The sequence below is a fragment of the Leopardus geoffroyi genome, chromosome B3 (genome assembly GCF_018350155.1).
Source record: "Leopardus geoffroyi isolate Oge1 chromosome B3, O.geoffroyi_Oge1_pat1.0, whole genome shotgun sequence".
NCBI classification, from domain to species: Eukaryota; Metazoa; Chordata; class Mammalia; order Carnivora; family Felidae; genus Leopardus; species Leopardus geoffroyi.
The window spans coordinates 362,268-381,303 of NC_059337.1; the positions used below are offsets into that span (position 1 = coordinate 362,268).

General features: G+C 51.2%; 1 protein-coding gene across 4 annotated transcripts; it reads left to right on the forward strand.

Annotated features, from left to right (window-relative positions):
* Positions 1-322: 322 nt before the first annotated feature.
* WDR61 (WD repeat domain 61) lies at positions 323-18,697 on the forward strand. Of its 4 annotated transcripts, none has more exons than XM_045448523.1 (11): positions 323-431; positions 3,090-3,140; positions 3,857-3,884; positions 5,391-5,496; positions 5,881-6,053; positions 13,010-13,158; positions 13,344-13,437; positions 14,524-14,617; positions 15,930-16,022; positions 16,735-16,813; positions 18,457-18,697. In XM_045448523.1, the coding sequence occupies exons 2-11, from the start codon at positions 3,129-3,131 to the stop codon at positions 18,544-18,546; spliced, it is 918 nt and encodes a 305-aa protein (XP_045304479.1). In that variant the 5' UTR covers positions 323-431; positions 3,090-3,128; the 3' UTR covers positions 18,547-18,697. The 4 variants fall into 4 exon arrangements, with proteins under 4 accessions (XP_045304479.1, XP_045304481.1, XP_045304480.1 ...); XM_045448524.1 differs by having other exon boundaries at positions 423-669; XM_045448525.1 differs by lacking the exons at positions 5,391-5,496; positions 5,881-6,053 and having other exon boundaries at positions 354-431.
* The last annotated feature ends 339 nt before the right edge of the window (positions 18,698-19,036 follow it).

A 19,036-nucleotide genomic window follows, 5' to 3' on the forward strand; every position in this document is an offset into this window, starting at 1 on the left:
CCCCAGTTTTAATCAGGAGAGACTGCATCTGTCTCAGGGCTGGGCTTTCAGGGGCCGCCCCCGGACACACACTGCTTTCGCACCTTCCTCCATCCGGAGGGGGCACTCCTGTGGCACCGGCGACCCCCGCCTCTTCTCCATCGGAATGGGGGGGAGGGACTCCAGCCTCCACCTGGGTAGGGGGGCTCCCGCGGGAGTCCAACCCTGAGAAGCGGAAGCCCACCGCCCCCACCCGCAGGTGGCAGAAACCTTCAGGGGCGGGGCCGGGAGCGTGAAGCCGCGTCGGTAGGCCGTGCCGCGTCGCGCGCCTGCGCCCTGGCGCGGGGGCGGGGCGACATGCTGCCACGCCCTCCTAGGCTCATCGGTGGGCGACGCCGTCGCTCCGAGCTCGCGTCACAAGTGCGGCGGGCAGCGCAGCCGGTGGGGCGGCGGTGAGTTGACGCGCTCGCCGGTTGGGGATGGCAGTGGCGGGGGCCGCGGGCCGGAGGAGCGAGGGGGGGCCGGAGGCAGCCTCCGATCTGGTTTGCTCCGGGGTACTCCAGGCCGCGGGGCCCGAAGGTGGCTTCCGTGACTGTTTGCGTCCTGGCTGCCTCTCGGCGTGCGGGGCCCGAGAGGAGGGCCGTAGGTGGCCTCGTCTTGCATCCTGGGACTGTTCTGTGCAGCCTCGAGGTTAGGGCTGGTTTCTCGGGAGACGTCTCTGTGACCGTAAACGGAAGTTTTCCGGGCCTTGGGCCACGCTGTCCTCTTGGGGAGCGGATAGGTGCGAGCACAGGCTGGGTCCCTGGGTTCTCGTCCCTTCGCGTGCCACCTAGCTTCGTGGGTTACGAACCTGCCTGTACAAACTGCACGTGCAGCGTGCTTTGGAAACAGCAACGTATTCCGCCTGGGAAAGGGGGGGGGGAGCTCCCTAAACAGAGGAGGTGGCAAAAGAGGTTCTGGGGGCCTCTCCGCTCTCAAATGACCTGTTAGGAGAGCATGAAGGAGGAGGTGATGTAGCTTGTGTCCCCCGTTTGCCCTCAGAACAATCTTCCGAGGCTTCCTTAAGCTCTGCAAGGTTACCAGGAAGGCGCAGGTGGGACCACGAATACCTACTCACTGGGGTGCGAGGGTTCAGCGGGCCAGTCCCCGGGTGGAACCTGAAGCAGGGCCTGACTCATGGCCAGCCCTCAAATGTCACTCCTCCACAGAAGCTCCCCTTTGTCCTGGGGCAGGAGGGGGGCTCCTTGGAAGTTGGCGGCCTGCAGGTGTTCCTAATCCTTCTTGTTCCCCTGTTGCCAAGCATGAGATCCGGGTGGGAAGGGAGGAGGGCAGGCCGGGCTTCATGGGGCGGCAGCCCTGGCTTGAGCTCCGTACCGTCATTCCTACCCTGGGCAGGACCCCGTTCTTGGGCCACAGATGAGTGAAGCACTACCAACCTGATTGAGATCTTCATAGACCAGGGTTATTTAGAAGTTGTTTGTCTTTCCTCTTATCCTTGGAAAACCTTCACGGTGGCCTTTTGGGATTTGCACATTTAAAGCGAGTGACCTGAATGCCTTAGTTGTGTGGTTTCTGCTGTCCCTGGGTAGAATTGAGGGGGGCATGAAAGTGGATAAGAAAAGCCACATTTTTATGTTCTCTAATCTCTAACTGAAATTTAGCCTTTCCTCCAGTTATGAATGTAGGCAGCAAACCACAGTATTAACAGGGTGACTTTGTCACCAATAGAAATCACAGATGTTTCCATATCTCACGATATGTTCGTCACGTATCCCCTGGACGTAAGTTCGTCACAACTTCAGAATTGTAGTAGTTATTAGACTTGATGCTAAGTCGTGCTCTGTTGTTAATAGTCACGTATGGTATGCTATCAACAATTTAATATTTGTATTTTGATAACACTTTATTTCGGTTGATCCATGCTCGTTATTCCAGATTCTGTACCTGCGCGTTCGTGGTCTGTCACAGACAAGTGCACGGTGGCAAAAAGTTTGGGTCGCCTGACACATTCTCAGCTACAGCTGACTGAGGCGACACTGCCTTCTTGTCTCAGCCCTCCTGTGTTAACAAGGGTTCTCGTTTCCAGGCTGTTTAGTGTCACGGCTTTTGCATTTTTATGCTTTTTGCCGGTGACATCACTGTTTAAAATGGCCCCCGAGCACTGTGCTAAAATGGCATGTTAGTGTTCTCAGCGCAAGAAGGCCGCAAGGTGCCTTACGGAGAAAACGCGTGTGTTGGCTACGTTTCAGTTGGGCTTGAGTGATGCTGCCGTCGGCAGTGAGTTCAAAACTAAGGAATTAGCAATACGTATCACGTAAGCGGCCTTTAAGCAGAATCACACATAGCACGAGTTATGTGTGGGTCGGTTGACAGAAATGTTACAGGCGGCTTGCAGGGCCCTTGCCCATTTCTCCTGGGAGCAGTGGGGTCAGTCTTCGCTAATTGGGTGTTCCTGGTGACTTCATACAACATGACAGCCTTGAATACCAAGAATTGACAGTGCTCGGCTTCCTTTCTAGTCCCGTGTATTTAAAAAGTCCTGAGGAGGGGTTTATAGGTTTTGCAGGGCTGCTGGAGGGGTCTGTGGCACACACACGTAATAACAAGGACAACTATAGCCTGAGAAATTCAATTTGTTCTTAAAGTAAGTTTGTGTTAGCTGAGCCAAGTCCTTGAAGACTCTGCTGCCTTTTGGGAGACGCGTGTCTGCAGCTGCTGACCTCATTCATGTGCTCGTGACCCCTTCAGAGGCTGTAACAGCTTTGTTCCCACATATTTGCTTGTTGAGTTTTGAATAAATAATATTTAAACATGAAAGGGCCTGTGGTTTTGTGTCCCTGAAGAGCAAGGGAGGGAGGCTGGTCCCTGTCTATAGTCAGACTCGGGGAGAGGAACACCTGGCATGGGGTGGGTGTTACTGGGGTCCCTGGGCTCCAGGGGAGCTCACACCACCCGGCAGGGCTGGTGAAGGGGCCCCTGGGGCCAATCCATAGAAAAGGTCAGGGCAGCGCTGTGGCAGAGGGTTGCCTTTTTTTCTTGATAAGGGCAACCTCGTGTATCCCCCTCTGTCCTGATGACACCCCCTTACTGAAGCCCTGATGTTTCCACAGAACTGTCTGGCCGTTGGCCCTTCATCCTTGGTCGAGGAGATGACCAACCAGGTAAGGCCTATGGTGGGGAGTAGAATCAGCTGGTCTCTGGCAGGTTGGGGCCCAGAATGTTGTCTGGGTGTGTGGTCAGGAAACTAGCCTCTGATTCCTGCTCTGCTCCTGAAGTGCGTGACCCAAGATGCACTAAGCCTGTACCTTAGTTCACGGACACGTTGAAAGAGTTTGTACTCAGCGGGTGCCCGGCTGGCTCAGTGCGTAGAGCATGTGACTCTTGATCTCACGGTTGTGAGTTCAAGCTCCACGTTGGGCATAGAGTTTGCTTAATAAAAACATGAAAATGAAAAGAATTGGTACTTAAAAACCAGAAAGAAAAAAGTATTGGAAAGGGACAGCAGTGACAGGTTAAGCGGGCTGTGTGGTTTTATACAACTGCAGAAGTTAGGCTGGAAACTGGACCCAGAGCCTCCTGGTGACCAGAGCAGGGAATGCACGGAATTTATCAGTGTCCTAGGGGTGAGGGGAGGAGAGACCCCAGCTTCTGTAAGAGCTGGTTTTTTCTGGTGTAGTCGACTGTGCAAGTCTTCCGTGAGCAGGAATCACGGAGTCTGCAGGATGGTCAGGGTGGGGGCAGGGGACGTAGCTCACACGGGGAACCACATCTACCGGGGGGATGGCTGGTGACTTGGGCGCCGGGGCGTTTTAGGGGAGGGAACGGGATACATCTGAAGTCGGACCGTTGGTCTAACGTGGTGTCTGTTCTTTTTCAGTACAGTATTCTCTTCAAACAGGAGCAAGGTAAGGGGCCTGCCTGTTCGGGCACACTCCCCTGTGAGAACTGGGCCGTCCCCGAGTCTCTGGGCTGACCAGACGTGCAGCCCCCAGATGTGCTCTCTGCAGAAGAACTGGCAGAAGCAGCTGAAAACAAATACACTTAAAAACAAACTGCAGCAAAAGCCCCCAGACAACTAACTGAAAAGAAAAGACAAAGCAGGGGTCACATGATAGACTGAGGGAAACTTTCCCACCTGAGGAAGGTGCAGCTCTGAGCTTCCCAGCTCCCAGGGTGAACGAGGAAACATTTGAGCCTCAGAACTTGCCTTGGGGGTCTTTACTCTGGTTCTTCCACTTCAGACAAGTGCGGGGACTCGCGCAGAGGCTTTGACCCTAATGAAAGTCCGGGGGGGTGCTGGGGTGGGGTGGAGGCCAGAGTCCAGTCCGGGAGTGCAGCTTGCCAGGGATATTGGGCTTTGCGCACCTGTTAAGCACACCTGGACGGGTCAGGTGGCGCCTGGAGGAGCTTGTGGGAATGCCTAATAAAAGCTCTTCCGCTCTACGTAGGGACGTTTAGGGAGACTGAAGTTTAAGCCCAAAGCATCCTTCCAAGTTAGCTCGGATGAATAACCAGCTAATGAGGCATGCCAGTCGGCTACCTGGTGTGCAGCTCCTGCCGTCCGGGCAGCAGGCTGGCTTCGGGTGGGCAAGTCGTTGGAGCCACGGGGCTGTACGTGAGTCACAGCTGTTCGGGGCCCCTACCTTCACGTCTTGGGAAGGTGTTCCTTGACCACTGCTCCCGGGACGAATAAAGGCTCGGTCTGCAGACTTGACAGGCAGGCCCCCCGGATATGCAGCTGGCGGACTTGAGATTCAAGCTGCACTTAAGTTGTTAGTTACTAGATTGGGTTGGAGTTCCAGTTTCACTCCTCCTTGGCTTTTGACTTTGGGTGACTTGCTTGGCTTCTCTCAGCCTCTGACTCCTTGTCTGTAAAATGAGGAGCTACTTGATAGGGCTGTTGTGATTGAGGTAATACTTATGAAAAGATTAATGTGGTAACTGACTCGTTAAGCATAACAGACATTTGATGGCAAGAGGCAACTCAAGTACGGAGGTATTTATTTCCAGACCTGAACTGTTTGCAGTTGAACTGCCTACTGGTTTCTAAAGATCTCTAAGAGATAAGGCTTAATCAAATGTAGGTCTTTGGTTGGGGGTGAAGGTTGCCCACCGGTTTCGCTAGTTTTAACCAAGTGATAGCCGCTCCGGGCTGATGCACATGGGCCGCACCGGATCATTCCGGTGCTCCCTCCCGCCCGGTGAACCTGTGATTCAGGGGTAAGCGGCTTCTTCAGAACCTCGGCTGCTCATGTGTGCCTTTGCGGTTCTGATGGGAGCTGGTGGGAGGGCACTTTGCCTGTAGGGGCAGGTGGATGCACCTCAGAATCGTTGGAGCGGTATTTCCGCTTCAGTTCAGAACAGTTTAGAAGTCGCATGAAGACTTTGAAACGAACTGCTTTCCATTGTAGCCCATGATGATGCCATTTGGTCAGTCGCCTGGGGGACAAACAAGAAAGAAAACTCTGAGACAGTGGTCACGGGATCCCTGGATGACCTGGTGAAGGTCTGGAAATGGTGAGCGCTCTTTCCCCTGACAGCCTTGGAAAGTGAGGTTTAGGGTTTTGCTTCTGGACTCCCCCAAGTTGCAACCAGGAAAGTATTAACTGTTTTCTGAGCTATAAAGTGGTAGCAGTTGGTGGTATAAAAAGGCAGCTGATTTTTTCCTCACTTGTTTTTCCTCTTCTTCAACGTTAAGGCCCTATAGTTTAAAAAAAAAAAAAAAAAAAAAGTGCCACAGTTAAAACTTGGCCGCATTTGGTGTCCCGTGGCTCTTCAGGTCCCCTCTGATTCTGCATCTCACAGACCGCTGGTAGTGCACAGTCACGGGGGCCAGAATTTCCGATGCCAGGTACAGCGCGTTGTGTGTGAAGAAACCCATTTCTCTGTCCCCCGCTGAAGGTGTGATGAGAGGCTGGACCTACAGTGGAGTCTGGAGGGCCATCAACTGGGTGTGGTGTCCGTGGACATTAGCCACACGCTGCCCATTGCTGCATCCAGTTCTCTTGATGCTCACATTCGTCTCTGGGACTTGGAAAACGGCAAACAGATAAAGTCCATAGATGCAGGACCCGGTAAGAGCTGTGCTTTTAGGGAAGATCATAGACATTCACACTTCCTTCTCGAAACCTCTAGGGATAGGTATGTCTTACAGTTCAGGATTTTTTAATTTGTCTTTTTTTCCTTAAGTTTATTTATTTATTTTGAGAGAGGGGGTGTGGGAGGAGCAGAGAGAGAGAGAGAGAGAGGGGATCAGAAGCAGGGTCTGAGCTGTCAGCATAGACCCTGACGCAGGGCTTGCATTTACAGACCGTGAGATCATGACCTGAGCCGAAATCAAGAATTAAGCCACCCAGGTTCAGAATTTTTTGGCTTGGAGAGGCTAATGCGGGTGTGTGGGCCGTGGGTTATGTGATACCTTTTGTGGAGTTGGAGGGAGCATTAATATTTTAGCAACGAACATGAGTGTGTGTGTCTGTGCAGGTGAGATTTCACTGCCAAATAAATTTTGGTATTAACCCTGTTTCAAAAACAGTTTTCTAGAAGCTTTAGATCTGGGGGTGTGGACCTGTATCCGGATGGTCCAGGGGTTCTGTTTGCCGTGCTCTAAGTTGACATGTGCCCTGCCTCATAGGAGTCTCTTGTGCACAGTAGTGTGTCCTCTTAGGTCTGTATCATGGCAGTCTCTCCTATGATCTGTATTTGAGGGACAGGAAACTTCTGGAATAACATTCATTTTATCTAAAGCATCGTAGGACAGCATAGTCTTGTCCATCAGCCTTGATTACTGATTTCGGTGGGCCAGGTCCTGTGGCACAAGCAGCGCGACATCTCAGGATCCCTTGTCCCCTCAACTTTACTTATAAATGTCTGCATGGCATTCCTGACCAGGGGCTGTTCGCCAGAATGGCTGATGGCCGCTAGAGAGCACAGAGAGCCACTTGCCTTGATCCCAGAGAAGCCGCTTAGCCGTTTCCCTGGCACACCTCCCTTGGTTGGAGCCCCGGGGAGGTTTGCCCCCTACTGGCTGTGCTCAGTAACCACGACCGGCTTTATATTGGAAAGAACAGTAGTCCCAGGGTTTGTAAGGAGGCTAGGTTGTCTGGAAACTGCGTGTATTTTCCCTCAGAAGCAAGGCTCCCCGGTCTGTGAGGCTCACCCCTGGAGCTTTTTAAAGGATACGCGTGCCCAGACCCTATTTTGTTTCCACTGAAGCACAGCTATCAGGGTGTGTGGGCTGGATATGCATTTGGAAAAGGCTACGTATGGGGGACACCGTGATCGCCCCAGGTGGTTGTCTTGCCCCTGTCCTTATCTGCCGACGTCACTCACGGAGGACTTGGGGTCCCAGACCGGCCCCCAAATCTACGAAGACTGTTACAGAGCCAGGGAGAGGAGAAGGAGGCAGATCTCTTGCTGCCTTTTCACCTTGGGCACCCAGGCCTTCCCCAGACCTAAGATGCTGAGGTCACCGCATGGCTGTCATGGTCACGGGCACGCTGCAGTTGAAGAAACGAGTGCTGGATTGGTTCCAGGGAAGAGGGTGGGTCTGCACGCAGCCGGCCTTGCCTGACCAGCAGTGCCGTCGACAGCCGGGCGCCTCGTCCGTGTGTGAGGCACGTGCCCGTTGGAAGGTTACCGTTAGGAAAGAAACGGTGCAGAGACTCGTCAAGGGGCTGGATTTCTCTTGGTTCGGGAATCTGCACAGAACCGGACCCGGCCACCAAATGGCAGTTCCTCGGGTGACAGAGGAGCAGCTGAGTCGTCCGGACAATGAATACGGGGACGTGGGCCCCGAAGCTGTACCTGTCTGGGAAATATGCCCGGGGGATGTGGACTGACCACCACGGAAAAAGAAAGAAAGAAAATCACTGATCCTGAGGAAGGAAGTGAGGCTGAAGACGCAGACGCTGCCCCCAGCACACTGGCGCTTGGGAAGACCAGTGGGAGCAGCCAGGGCCTCACCTCCCTCCCCCCACCCCCCCACGGCAGGGGGCTGCCCTCCCATTGGGGAGGTGGGGCTTACGAGAGTAAATGTCTGTTATGCAGATATAAATCTTAGGGTGCTGGAATAAGGAATAAGAATTCCTTCAGTTCTGATCATAAGGATATTTCGTACTAAAAATTCCATATTGTAAACCAGTTAATAGGGAATTGTAAAAATAATTCAGAAATGTTATTCTATTAAACTGCAAGGAATAAAAATCAGATTCTCTAAAAACTGTTGTTCCAGTAAACAGCTAACTATAATAGGAACAAGAAAGCATAATCTTATTATAGAGTAAATGCTAGTCATTTACAGATGAAAAAGTAGCTGTTGATTACAAAAGCTTTTTCAGATCTTGATTGAGCATTCTTTTTTAAAAAAATTTTTTTTAATGTTTATTTTTGAGTGAGAGAGAGAGTGTGAGTGGGTGGGAGGGGCAGAGAGAGAGGGAGACACAGAATCTGAAGCAGGTTGCAGGCTCTGAGCTGTCAGCACACAGCCTGACACGGGGCTGAAGCCACAGACCGTGAGACCATGACCTGAGCCGAAGTCGGACTCTTTTTTTTTTTTTTTTTTTAATTTTTTTTTTTTCAACGTTTATTTATTTTTGGGACAGAGAGAGACAGAGCATGAACGGGGGAGGGGCAGAGAGAGAGGGAGACACAGAATCGGAAACAGGCTCCAGGCTCTGAGCCATCAGCCCAGAGCCCGACGCGGGGCTCGAACTCACGAACCGCGAGATCGTGACCTGGCTGAAGTCGGACGCTTAACCGACTGCGCCACCCAGACGCCCCATGAGCCGAAGTCGGACTCTTAACTGACTGAGCCACCCAGGTGCCCTGAAGTTAATTTCCTTTTTAAAACATTTCATAAGAAAAGTGATAGAGCTAAATTATTGATCACTCCTTTGAATATGTTAAAATTTGCAAGGGATTTTTGTTTTAAAACCCCTTGGAAGACACTGTTGACCCATCTGTGCTGGGACCCCTGTCTGCCAGGAGTCCAGCTCAGCGGCCTCTCCTCCGTCCCGTGGGCTGGGAAGGGCCTGCCCTCTCGAGCCCAGCCCAGGCGTGAGGAGAGCGACTTGGGAGGGAGTCTGTGCTTTTAACAAGCTGTGTCCTGTCGGGGGAGTGTGGCCAGACTTAGGGCACGTTCCTATACAAGAGTGCACGTGGGCCAGGGGACAGACAGGAGCCGGGCAACTAGATGACTCCCTGGCCTCCAGGCCCGGACCCCGAGGCCCCTGGAGCTCTGTGGGATTGCCTCGGAAGAGGTTCCCAGAGAGCCCAGAAGGGAAATGCTGGAATGCCACCAATGGTGTGCCCCCAGAGAGAGATGTGAAGCAAGTTGTTCACCCCAACTGCGCGTGAGTCTGCAGACCCTTGTGTCCGGCGGGAGGAGCACCGTGACGCGTCACGTTTGAACGGAGCTCTTGAAATTCACGCCGTTGTCTGGTGTGACTGAAAAAACAGGCGATCTTTAAAAAACACAGTGTATCTTTCCAGTCCTTATTCCTTGTTAATTTTGGCAAACACTTTGTCCTGTCGTGGCACAACAGAAGAGTGTTTATGGCAGTACGTGTTCCTTTATTCACAGCTTTCTTGAGGCAAGCTTTCACTGCCGTGATTGCAGCATCAGTTAACCCGCGGTGAGCGTGCGGTTCACCGAGTTTTTGTAAATCTCTGGGGCCGTGCAGCCAGCTCTGCAGTTCAGTTTTAAAACACTCGCGCGCCTCAGAACGTCCCCTCAGGTCCACGTGCAGTGCGTGTGCGCCGCAGCCTCAGACCCGCTGTGTCTGCAGTTTTGCCTTTGGAGAATTTCCATGTAGGTGGGGGGGGGGGGGTGTTGTCTCCTACACCGTCTTTCTGCGGCCTAAGGTTTTCAGGGCTCACTCGTGTTGTAGGGTGTGCCGGCAGCTCCTTTTTGTTTCTGGACAGTGTTCCCTTACCACGTTGCAGAATATTTCGTTCTCCCACCCAGCACTTGATGGACATTTGGATTCTTTCCAGGTTTTTACCGTTAGGGGTGGTGCTGTGAACACCACTGCCCAAGTCTGTGTGGACACGTGTTTTCATTTCTCTCGGGTGGATATCCAGGAGTGGAACTGCCAGATGTTGTGGTACTTGTTTGCATTTAAGAAATTGTCAAACTGGGGGCACCTTAGTGGCTCAGTAGGTGAAGCGGCCAACTTCAGCTCAGATGGTAATCTCACGGCTCATGAGTTCGAGCCCCGGGTCGGGCTCTGTGCTGACAGCTCAGAGCCTGGAGCCTGCTTCAGATTCTGTGTCTCCGTCTCTCTCTGCCCCTTCCCTGCTTGTGCTCTCTCGCTCTCAAAAATAAATAAACATTGAAAAAAAATAAAAATAATTGTCAGACTGTTAAGAGAACAATCCCATTTACAACTGCACTAAAAACAATAAGATACCTGTGAGTAAACCCACCCAAAAAGCTGAAAGGCCTGTACTTTGAAAACTATAAAACACTGATGAAAGAAATTGAAGAGGAAGCAAAGAAATGGAGAAACATTCCATGCTCATTGACTGAGAGAACAAACATTGTTAAGATGTCTATGCTACCCAAAGCAGTCTACACATTTAATGCACTCTCTATGAAAATACCACCAGCATTCTTCACAGAGCTAGAACAAACAATCCTAAAATGTGTGTGGTACCACCAAAGACCCCAAATAGCCAAAGTAGTCTTGAAAAAGCAAAGCAAAGCTGGAGGCATCACGATTCCAGAGTTCAAGCTATACTACAAAGCTGTAATCACCAAGACAGTATGATTCTGGCACAAAAATAGGCACATAGATCAGTAGAACACAATAGAAAACCCAGAAATGGACACAACTATAGGGTCAACTAATCTTCAACAAAGCAGGAGAGAATGTCCGATGGAAAACAATCTCTTCCACAAATGGTGTTGGGAAAATTGGGCCACTCTCTTACGCCATACACAAGAATAAATTGAAAATGGATTAAAGACCTAAATGTGAGGCCTGAAACCATAGTAATCCTAGAGGAGAATACAGGCAGTAACCCCTTTGCCCTTGGCTGCAGCAGCTTCCTTCTACATACGTCTCCTGAGGCAAGGGGAACAAAAGCAAAAATAGACTACTGGGACTTTCTCAAGATAAAGCTTCTGCACAGTGAAGGAAACAACAAAACTAAAAGGCAGCCACCGGAATGGGAGAACAAATTTGCAAATGACATATCAGATAAAGGGTTAGTATCCAAAATATATAAAGAACTTATACAACCCAACACTCCCCAAAAATAATCCAGTTTAAAAATGAGCAGAAGACACGGGGGTGCCTGGGTGGCTCAGTCGGTTGAGCATCCGACTTCAGCTCAGGTCACGATCTCACGGCTTGTGAGTTCAAGCCCCGTGTCGGGCTCTGTACTGACAGCTCAGAGCCTGGAGCCTGTCTTCAGATTCTGTGTCTTTCTCTCTGTCTCTGCCCCTCCCTCGCTCACACTGTGTCTCTCTCTGTCTCTCAGAAATAAAGATTAGGGGCGCCTGGGTGGCGCAGTCGGTTAAGCGTCCGACTTCAGCCAGGTCACGATCTCGCGGTCCGTGAGTTCGAGCCCCGCATCGGGCTCTGGGCTGATGGCTCAGAGCCTGGAGCCTGTTTCCGATTCTGTGTCTCCCTCTCTCTCTGCCCCTCCCCCGTTCATGCTCTGTCTCTCTCTGTCCCAAAAATAAATAAATGTTGAAAAAAAAAATTAAAAAAAAAAAAAAAAAGAAATAAAGATTAAAAAAAAATTTTTAAACAAAAATGAGCAGAAGACATGAACAGACACTTTTCCAAAGAAGACATCTGGATGCCAACAGACACATGAAAGGTCCTCAGTGTCACTCGTCATCAGGCAAACGCAAATCAGAACCACAATAGATACTACCGCACACCTGTCAAAACGGCTAAAATCAACAACACAAGAAGTAACAAGTGTTGGCAAGGATACGGAGAAAGGGGAACCTCTTGCATTGTTGGTGGGGCTGCTGGTGCAGCCACTGTGGAGAAGAGTGTGGCGGTTCCTCAGAAAGTTAAAAATAGAACTATCCTGTGGTCCAGCAATTGCACTACTAAGTGTTTACCTGAAGGATACAAAGCACTGATTCAAAGGCACAGATGGACCCGTATGTTTACAGCAGCATTATGTACAATAGCCAAGATCTGGAAGCAGCCCCAGTGTCCACTGACTGATGAATAGATACAGATGATGTGATACATATACAGTGGAATGTTAGTCGTAAGAATGAGATCTTGCCATTTGCAATGACATGGATGGATCTAGGGGGAGTATTATGTTCAGTGAGATGAGTCAGAGGAGGATAAATACCATGTGATCTCACTTGTATGTGGAATTTAAGAAACAAATGAGCAGATGGTGGGGGGGGGGAACAGACAAGCCAAGAAACAGACTCTTAACTATAGAGAACACACTGCTGGTCACCAGAGGGGAGGGAGGTGGAGGGTGGGTTAAATAGGTGATGGGATGAAGGGGTGCACTTATGATGAGCCCCCAGTGATTCAAATTAAAAACAAAAACTCGAAATGTTTTTCAGAGTGGTCACACCAGTGTATGAGGATTTGGGTTTCTCGATATCCTTAACACTCGTCCGTCCTGTTTTTATTAAAATTTAAGTAGATTTGTACTAAGTTGGTAAAGAATTAACACCTTTACACATAGGTTTTTGAATCAGGACGTGATTTCTAATCTTTTAAAAATGTATCTTTTGGTAAAACTTTAAAAGTTTTTAAAATTGGGGCGCCTGGGTGGCTCAGTCGCTTGAGCGTCCGACTTCAGCTCAGGTCATGATCTCACGGTCCGTGAGTTCGAGCCCCACGTCGGGCTCTGTGCTGACAGCTCGGAGCCTGGAGCCCGTTTCAGATTCTGTGTGTCCCCCTCTCTCTGCCCCTCCCCTGCTCATGCTCTGTCTGTCTCAAAAATAAAAACATTAAAAAAAAAAAGTTTTTAAAATTAAGGTCACATCTTTTCTCATTGTGTGTGTGTTTTTTTTTTCTTTCTTTCTGTTCAGTGGATGCCTGGACTTTGGCCTTTTCCCCTGATTCCCAGTATCTGGCCACAGGAACTCATGTGGGAAAAGTGAACATTTTTGGTGTGGAAAGTGGGAAAAAGGAATATTCTTTGGACACCAGAGGAAAATTCATTCTCAGTATTGCATATGTAAGGAAACCTTGCTCTCTCCTCTGTCTCCCACTGTTTGCAGTCTGTGCCTCCGGCCTGTGGCCGTGCTGGGGGCAGGCAGCTGTCTGGCGGGCGCGGGTGTCGCGAGCAGGGGATTTGCTGACGTTCTCTGGGCGTGGCCTAACAACACGGAGTCTCAGGTGCTCTCTGCGTGTTCTCCACAGAGTCCTGATGGGAAGTACCTGGCCAGTGGAGCCATAGACGGAATCATCAATATTTTTGATATTGCGACTGGAAAACTCCTGCACACGCTGGAAGGTATGGCTCATTTTCTTTTGTGCAACTGGGTTATCCGACCGCAGAGGGAGAATTGTTCTTTTATTAAAATGCTCCTAAATGACAAACGAGCTTTATACTATCTCAGTTGGAAGTCTGAGACGCCTCCGAGTCTTAGTGTGTGGTCGGAGTTGTGCCCCTGTTGAGTGCTTGTTTTGGTGAACAGGCTTACTCCGTTTTTGTGTTAGTCTATCTCAGCTGTATGAGAATTTCGTTTCTGTCTTGTTTGGTTCTACAGAAAGTCGTGATTAAAAACCAGTTTTGTCAAGAATCTGACGGTGGATGAACGCGCCCTGCCTGCCCTCCGCTCTGCTGGCCTCAGGGTGTGGGTGCGAGCCCTGTCAAGCATGGTGGATGGGACAGAGGCTTCTAGCCTGTGCTGTTTTACATGTTTATTTATTTTGAGAGAGAGAGAGAATCCAAAACAGGTTCCATGCTGTGGGCACGGAGCCCGACACGGGGCTCAAACCCACCAACTGTGAAATGGTGACCTGAGCTGAAACCAGGAGTTGGACGCTGAACGCGCCTCTGCCCTGTGCGCTTTTGTACTAGTTTGAATTCAGAATTCTCTCCTGTGCCTCCTCACCCGCACACCACTTACCTGCCAGAAGAAACTTAAAGTCAGAGAGCCCCAAAGGAGGCAGGATGGCTGAGAAAAGGCAAGAAGGACCCCATCCTGGCAGGCACATGCATACGTTACCTCCTCAGTTTATTGTTTACAGCACAGGGTTTGGTAGGGAAACCGCGTCCTGTTTGTTCATACGGGTCAGAAGCAATGTGTGTTTCCTTATTTGTCCATATTTGTAGTAGAGGAGTTTTTCCCAAGCCATGTGTGCTGAGGTCCAGCTGGTGAGGAAGGGAACTGAGGAGACGTGGCTCCAGGAGGATGGGGCCTGGATTGCATGGATGTTTCCAGAACATTAGGAGGAGGGGTGCATCCAGTCCTTCCCCTCCCTCTCTGACGAAAAGCTCCTGGGCAGTGCGGCTCAGATGCTTGTGGTCGTTAAAAGGGACGCTGTCAGTGGGGAGCCCGTGGGGGGAGACTAACGGGGCCTTTGTGAATTTCAGGCCATGCTATGCCCATCCGCTCCTTGACCTTCTCCCCGGATTCTCAGCTGCTCGTCACTGCCTCAGATGACGGCTACATCAAGATCTATGATGTGTAAGTTGCCACGGAGACTCGGGCTTCTCGCCCAGTACCAGTGTCCGTCTTGTCTCCCACTGCTTGGAGGAGTCCTGTCGAGTATGCAGCCCTTCTCCCGGGTCCCTCGGGGGCTTGTGTGCAGAGCCTCAGGCCTTCCTCCCCCGTCACACCCCCGTCCTCGAACTGGGAATGTCCGGGAGGGAGGTGAGCACCATCTGCCTGCCAGGGTGGGGTCTTTCTTGCCTTTTCTCAGCTGTCCTGCCTCTTGTGGGGCTCTCTGACTTTAAATTTCTTCTGGCAGGGGAGTAATGTGCGGGTGAGGAGGCATAAGAGAGAGTGGTCGCTCTCTTCAGGTCGTGGCCGTCTGTCACCGTCGGCTTGTGCAAGGCCCCTTTCTCCTGGGCTTTTCCCCGTCCCGTTCCCCCCACAAGTCTCCCCTGAGAGGTGTTTGTGTGCTTGACACTTTGACTCAGTACTGAGACCTGTGTGCCTCTGGTTCACGGCTTCCGAATGTGGTGTCCTGATCCCCTGGGGGCACACGTCACAGTTCTCCGTGCCCCAGCGATGAATGGGTGCTAAGATTGCTGCCATCTGTCTGTTCCACAATCCTGACCGTCTGTGTGCGAGCCCACACCTGGGCCTGTGAGGGTTTTTCGGGAGCTGCTGGGCAGTAGGAGTACTTCTCGCAGCTTTTGGAAGACAAAAAATTGTCAGCAAGGCTGATCTTGGGGCTGTGGCTTCTGACGAGCTGACTGGGGGTGTTAGGACGCGGGGCGTGCCTCTGTCCAGTGTGCTGGCTTGTTAGACTCGGGGGGCACCTCTATCCAGTATGCTGGCTTGTTAGATTCAGGGGGCGCCTCTATCCAGTGTGCTGGCTTGTTAGGACTCGGGGCTGGCGCTTTCAGTGTGGCGTCTGCTTGGGATTCTCTCTCTCTCTCTCTCTCTCTCTCTCTCTCTTTCTCTCTGCTCCTCCTCCTCTGCTTGCCCATGGGCTTTTCTGTCAAAAATAAACTTTACAAGAGAATGGTGTATGCAGGCCACGTCTGTTGTGGAGTGGATGTGGACACCTCCCTTGGATCTGGTGGAAACGGTGCGGTCGGGGTCAGAGCCTGCTGCTGTCCGAGGTGGCCTGCCTGCCCCTGCCGGCCCTCAGGTCCTGTCTCCGGAGTCATCTTGCTGAGCTGCTAGAATGTGGTTCCTTTATTTTGAGCTTTTAAGCTCTCAGCTTAAATAGTACTCTTTGCTGTTGGGGGAAATTCACACATTTTGTGCTAATGCCGCCATACAGACTTGTTCCCTCTCCATTTTGATTGAAACTTCCCCATTTCAGACAACACGCCAACTTGGCTGGAACACTGAGTGGCCACGCGTCGTGGGTGCTGAATGTCGCCTTTTGTCCTGACGACACTCACTTTGTTTCCAGGTACTTTCGATTCTTGGCACTTCCTTAAATGCTGGGAAGATGTAGATGGTCTTTTAGGAATCACCTTAAAATTTGAAGATGGTCTGACCCTTTTTTGTAGACGGGTTTCCTCACTGGTTTTGGGTTTTGTTTGAAGCTGTGAAGGCAGTCGTCCTTGGCGGGATCGAAGGTGGGCTGTTTTCAGTCTAGGCTTCCGCACGTAGTTACTTTAGGAGTGGATGCCTGTATTCCGATAGTAACTTAAAATACGTAGGTCTGTGTGCAGAATGTTGTGCTTTGAGAGCCCAGTGTTATTCCAGCCCGGGACGGCCAGGACAGGTGAAAGATTTGAGACAGTTTAATAACAGTGCTCAGAGGCTACAGAAGCCTCTTCCTGCAGGAGCGAGCCTCCATTTGGAGGCTGTGACAGGCCCCCTCAATCCGGAAACAGGCACAGGTGTCCGAGACTCCTGCTGAGGGCACTTGCACGAGGGCGGGGCAGACGAGAACTTCAGGGAAATAAATGGCTGCTCCGTGTGTGGGGGAAGCCACAGAGATGCCGGCACCGGGACCCCCCCCCCCCCCCCCCCCCCCGCCGGGGCCCAGGCTGGCCACTGAGTATACGTAGGCAGAGTGTAGGTGACAGGAGGGTGGGATTTCCGGTCACATTCCTTCCGACTTTAAAACCGGGATGAAAACTGTTCTGATACTAATGTTCCCTTTTTTAAAACAGTTCATCTGACAAAAGTGTGAAAGTTTGGGATGTTGGAACGAGGACTTGCGTTCACACCTTCTTTGATCACCAGGATCAGGTATGGCCCGGTTCCTTCGTGTCCGCTGGCGTTGTCTGAGCACCGCACCCGCCCTCCCCCTTCCCCGACCCGCTGCCGGGGCCTTGGGGCTCCCTGCTCAGTGTCCAGCCAGCCGGCACCCTGTGTCCTGTCTGGGCTGCGGGTGCTGCGGATGTGCTGGCAGCCTAGCGAGCCGAGAGGCGTGACAACGTGGCAGTGGCCACACGGCCGTTCGGGGGCCCGCCGGGAGCCGTGCAGCTCGGGAAGGGCCTTCCCCGCAGGTCGGCACTTGGCGTTTTTGGAGCTGCCCACAGAAGTGATGTGATCTTTTCTTTTCTTGTTCTTTCCTTTTTTTTTTTTTTTTTTTAAACATACTCGAAGCCACGATTTCTTATGGGTTGTTTGGCTTTATCGATATAACTCTTGCATCAGTGTTTAAATGAGGAAAAGGGGGCTCGGTTTTCCTGGGGGCCTTGTTGTCTCTGCCAGTGTGGAGGTGAGTGGAGGCTCCAGTGGAAGGCAGAGGCCCACTCAGTAGGTCTGGCGTGGGGCCTGGGGCTCTGCATTCTACCCGGCTCCCCATGAGGCCAGTGCTGCCGGTCCTTGGGAAACTGGTTAGCGTAAAAAATAAAATGCCCAAGGCAGTAAAAAAGTTGACTTTTAATACATAGTTATTTTCATGATGATGCTTTCTTTTTTTAAATTTTATATTTGTTTAAATAATCTGTATATAGGCCCAACATTGAGGCTTGAACTCACAACCCCAAGATCAAGAGTTACAGGCTCCACCAGCTGAGCCACCCGGGCGCTCCGTGTCCCCTTTGGAATGCAGCTTAAAGTTAACATAATTGTTCATGCTTTTTTCCGTTTGATCTTAAATCAGTGCTAACAGAGTTGAGGGAATTTAGTCTTGATACTTCACTTCTGGATTTAAACATCCTGCCGTGGGAGTAAATCCCCCTGGCTGGCCGCATTTCCCCGTGTGAGAGGCTGAGTGTGGTGGTCTGGGAGGTGGTGTTTGGGTGGCAGTGAGGCCATCAGCCCACCCGGTGGCAACGCTGAGATCGCGGCTGGACCCCCCCCCCCCCCCGCCCCACTTGGGGTCAGAGGGACAGGCTGACCTGAGGGAACTCCGGCCGCGTGTTTTGTCAGGAAGGCGGTGTGACTGTGCACTTGAACACGCAGCAACTAAAGTCAGTGCCCCATGACGTCTAGTTATCCAGCTTGAGGCCTCTAGTCACAGGGGAGAGTCGTTGGCTGGGGGGCGGGGGCACAGCGTTAGGTGAGGTGCCCCTGAGGTCACGCCCTGGGGATGGTCCTGGGGCCTTTTTGTTTCAAACGCAACCCCACGCCCGTCCCCTGTGGGTTCCATCTTCACGGCAGTAGGTCCTTCCTCGGGTTCTGAATCTTGAAAGGTTTGCAGGTACACAGATTCGTGTTTAGAAATGAGATCTGACGGAGTATGGGAGGTGAGGGAATGAAGACAGGAGCAATGCCAGATAATCCCGTTAAAGAAAAGGCCCCGTTCTTGCTGGTTCAGAAAACACGGAACACCGTCCTTTTGGTGTTTTTCCAGATTTGGTACAAGGAGAATAGAGGAGGATGTTTGTTCATAAAGAATAAAGACATGACAACTTTGTTTTTTCTTTTTATTGGATTTACAGGTCTGGGGAGTAAAATACAATGGAAATGGCTCAAAAATTGTGTCTGTCGGCGACGACCAGGAAATTCACATCTATGATTGCCCAGTGTGAACACCAGTCTCCCAGACTAATGCTGCAAAGAGAATGTATACATTGATCGTGACATTCCTTACCTTCCTAGCTTAACAAAATAGAGCATTTATTGTAGCAGAAACTTAAATTTTGTAGATACAATATAAATCTTTTCATGTTTTATTGGAAATGCTGTTCATACTGTAACAGTGTTCGTGACCCAGACACCGGTGTTCTCGAAAATACTTCTTCCGTGCACCCTGCGGCCGGCAGGAGAGCGGGGGGAAGTCGGCATCGTGCGGAAGCAGGTAACTGCCCCAGAGATGAAGGGACCCAGGCACTTAATGAACTTGCAGTTTAGAGGCACAGGCTCCCTCCTCCAGGGTGCCGAGTCACACAGAAGCGGTTTGATAAAGCTGATCGGTTTCAGAACGGGGTCCTGAAGGGTTAGGATATTTGGCCGGGTGAGAATATTCTGAGTCCTACCTTCCTGGGCATCTACTTGGTGTTTTGAAAACGTCCGCTGCTG

Excerpts from the sequence above, each read along its gene's own strand:
- WDR61 (XM_045448523.1), top strand. Across the intron at positions 3,885-5,390 it reads TCTCTTCAAACAGGAGCAAG|CCCATGATGATGCCATTTGG; the intron begins GTAAGGGGCCTG and ends TTTCCATTGTAG. Across the intron at positions 5,497-5,880 it reads CTGGTGAAGGTCTGGAAATG|GTGTGATGAGAGGCTGGACC; the intron begins GTGAGCGCTCTT and ends CCCCCGCTGAAG.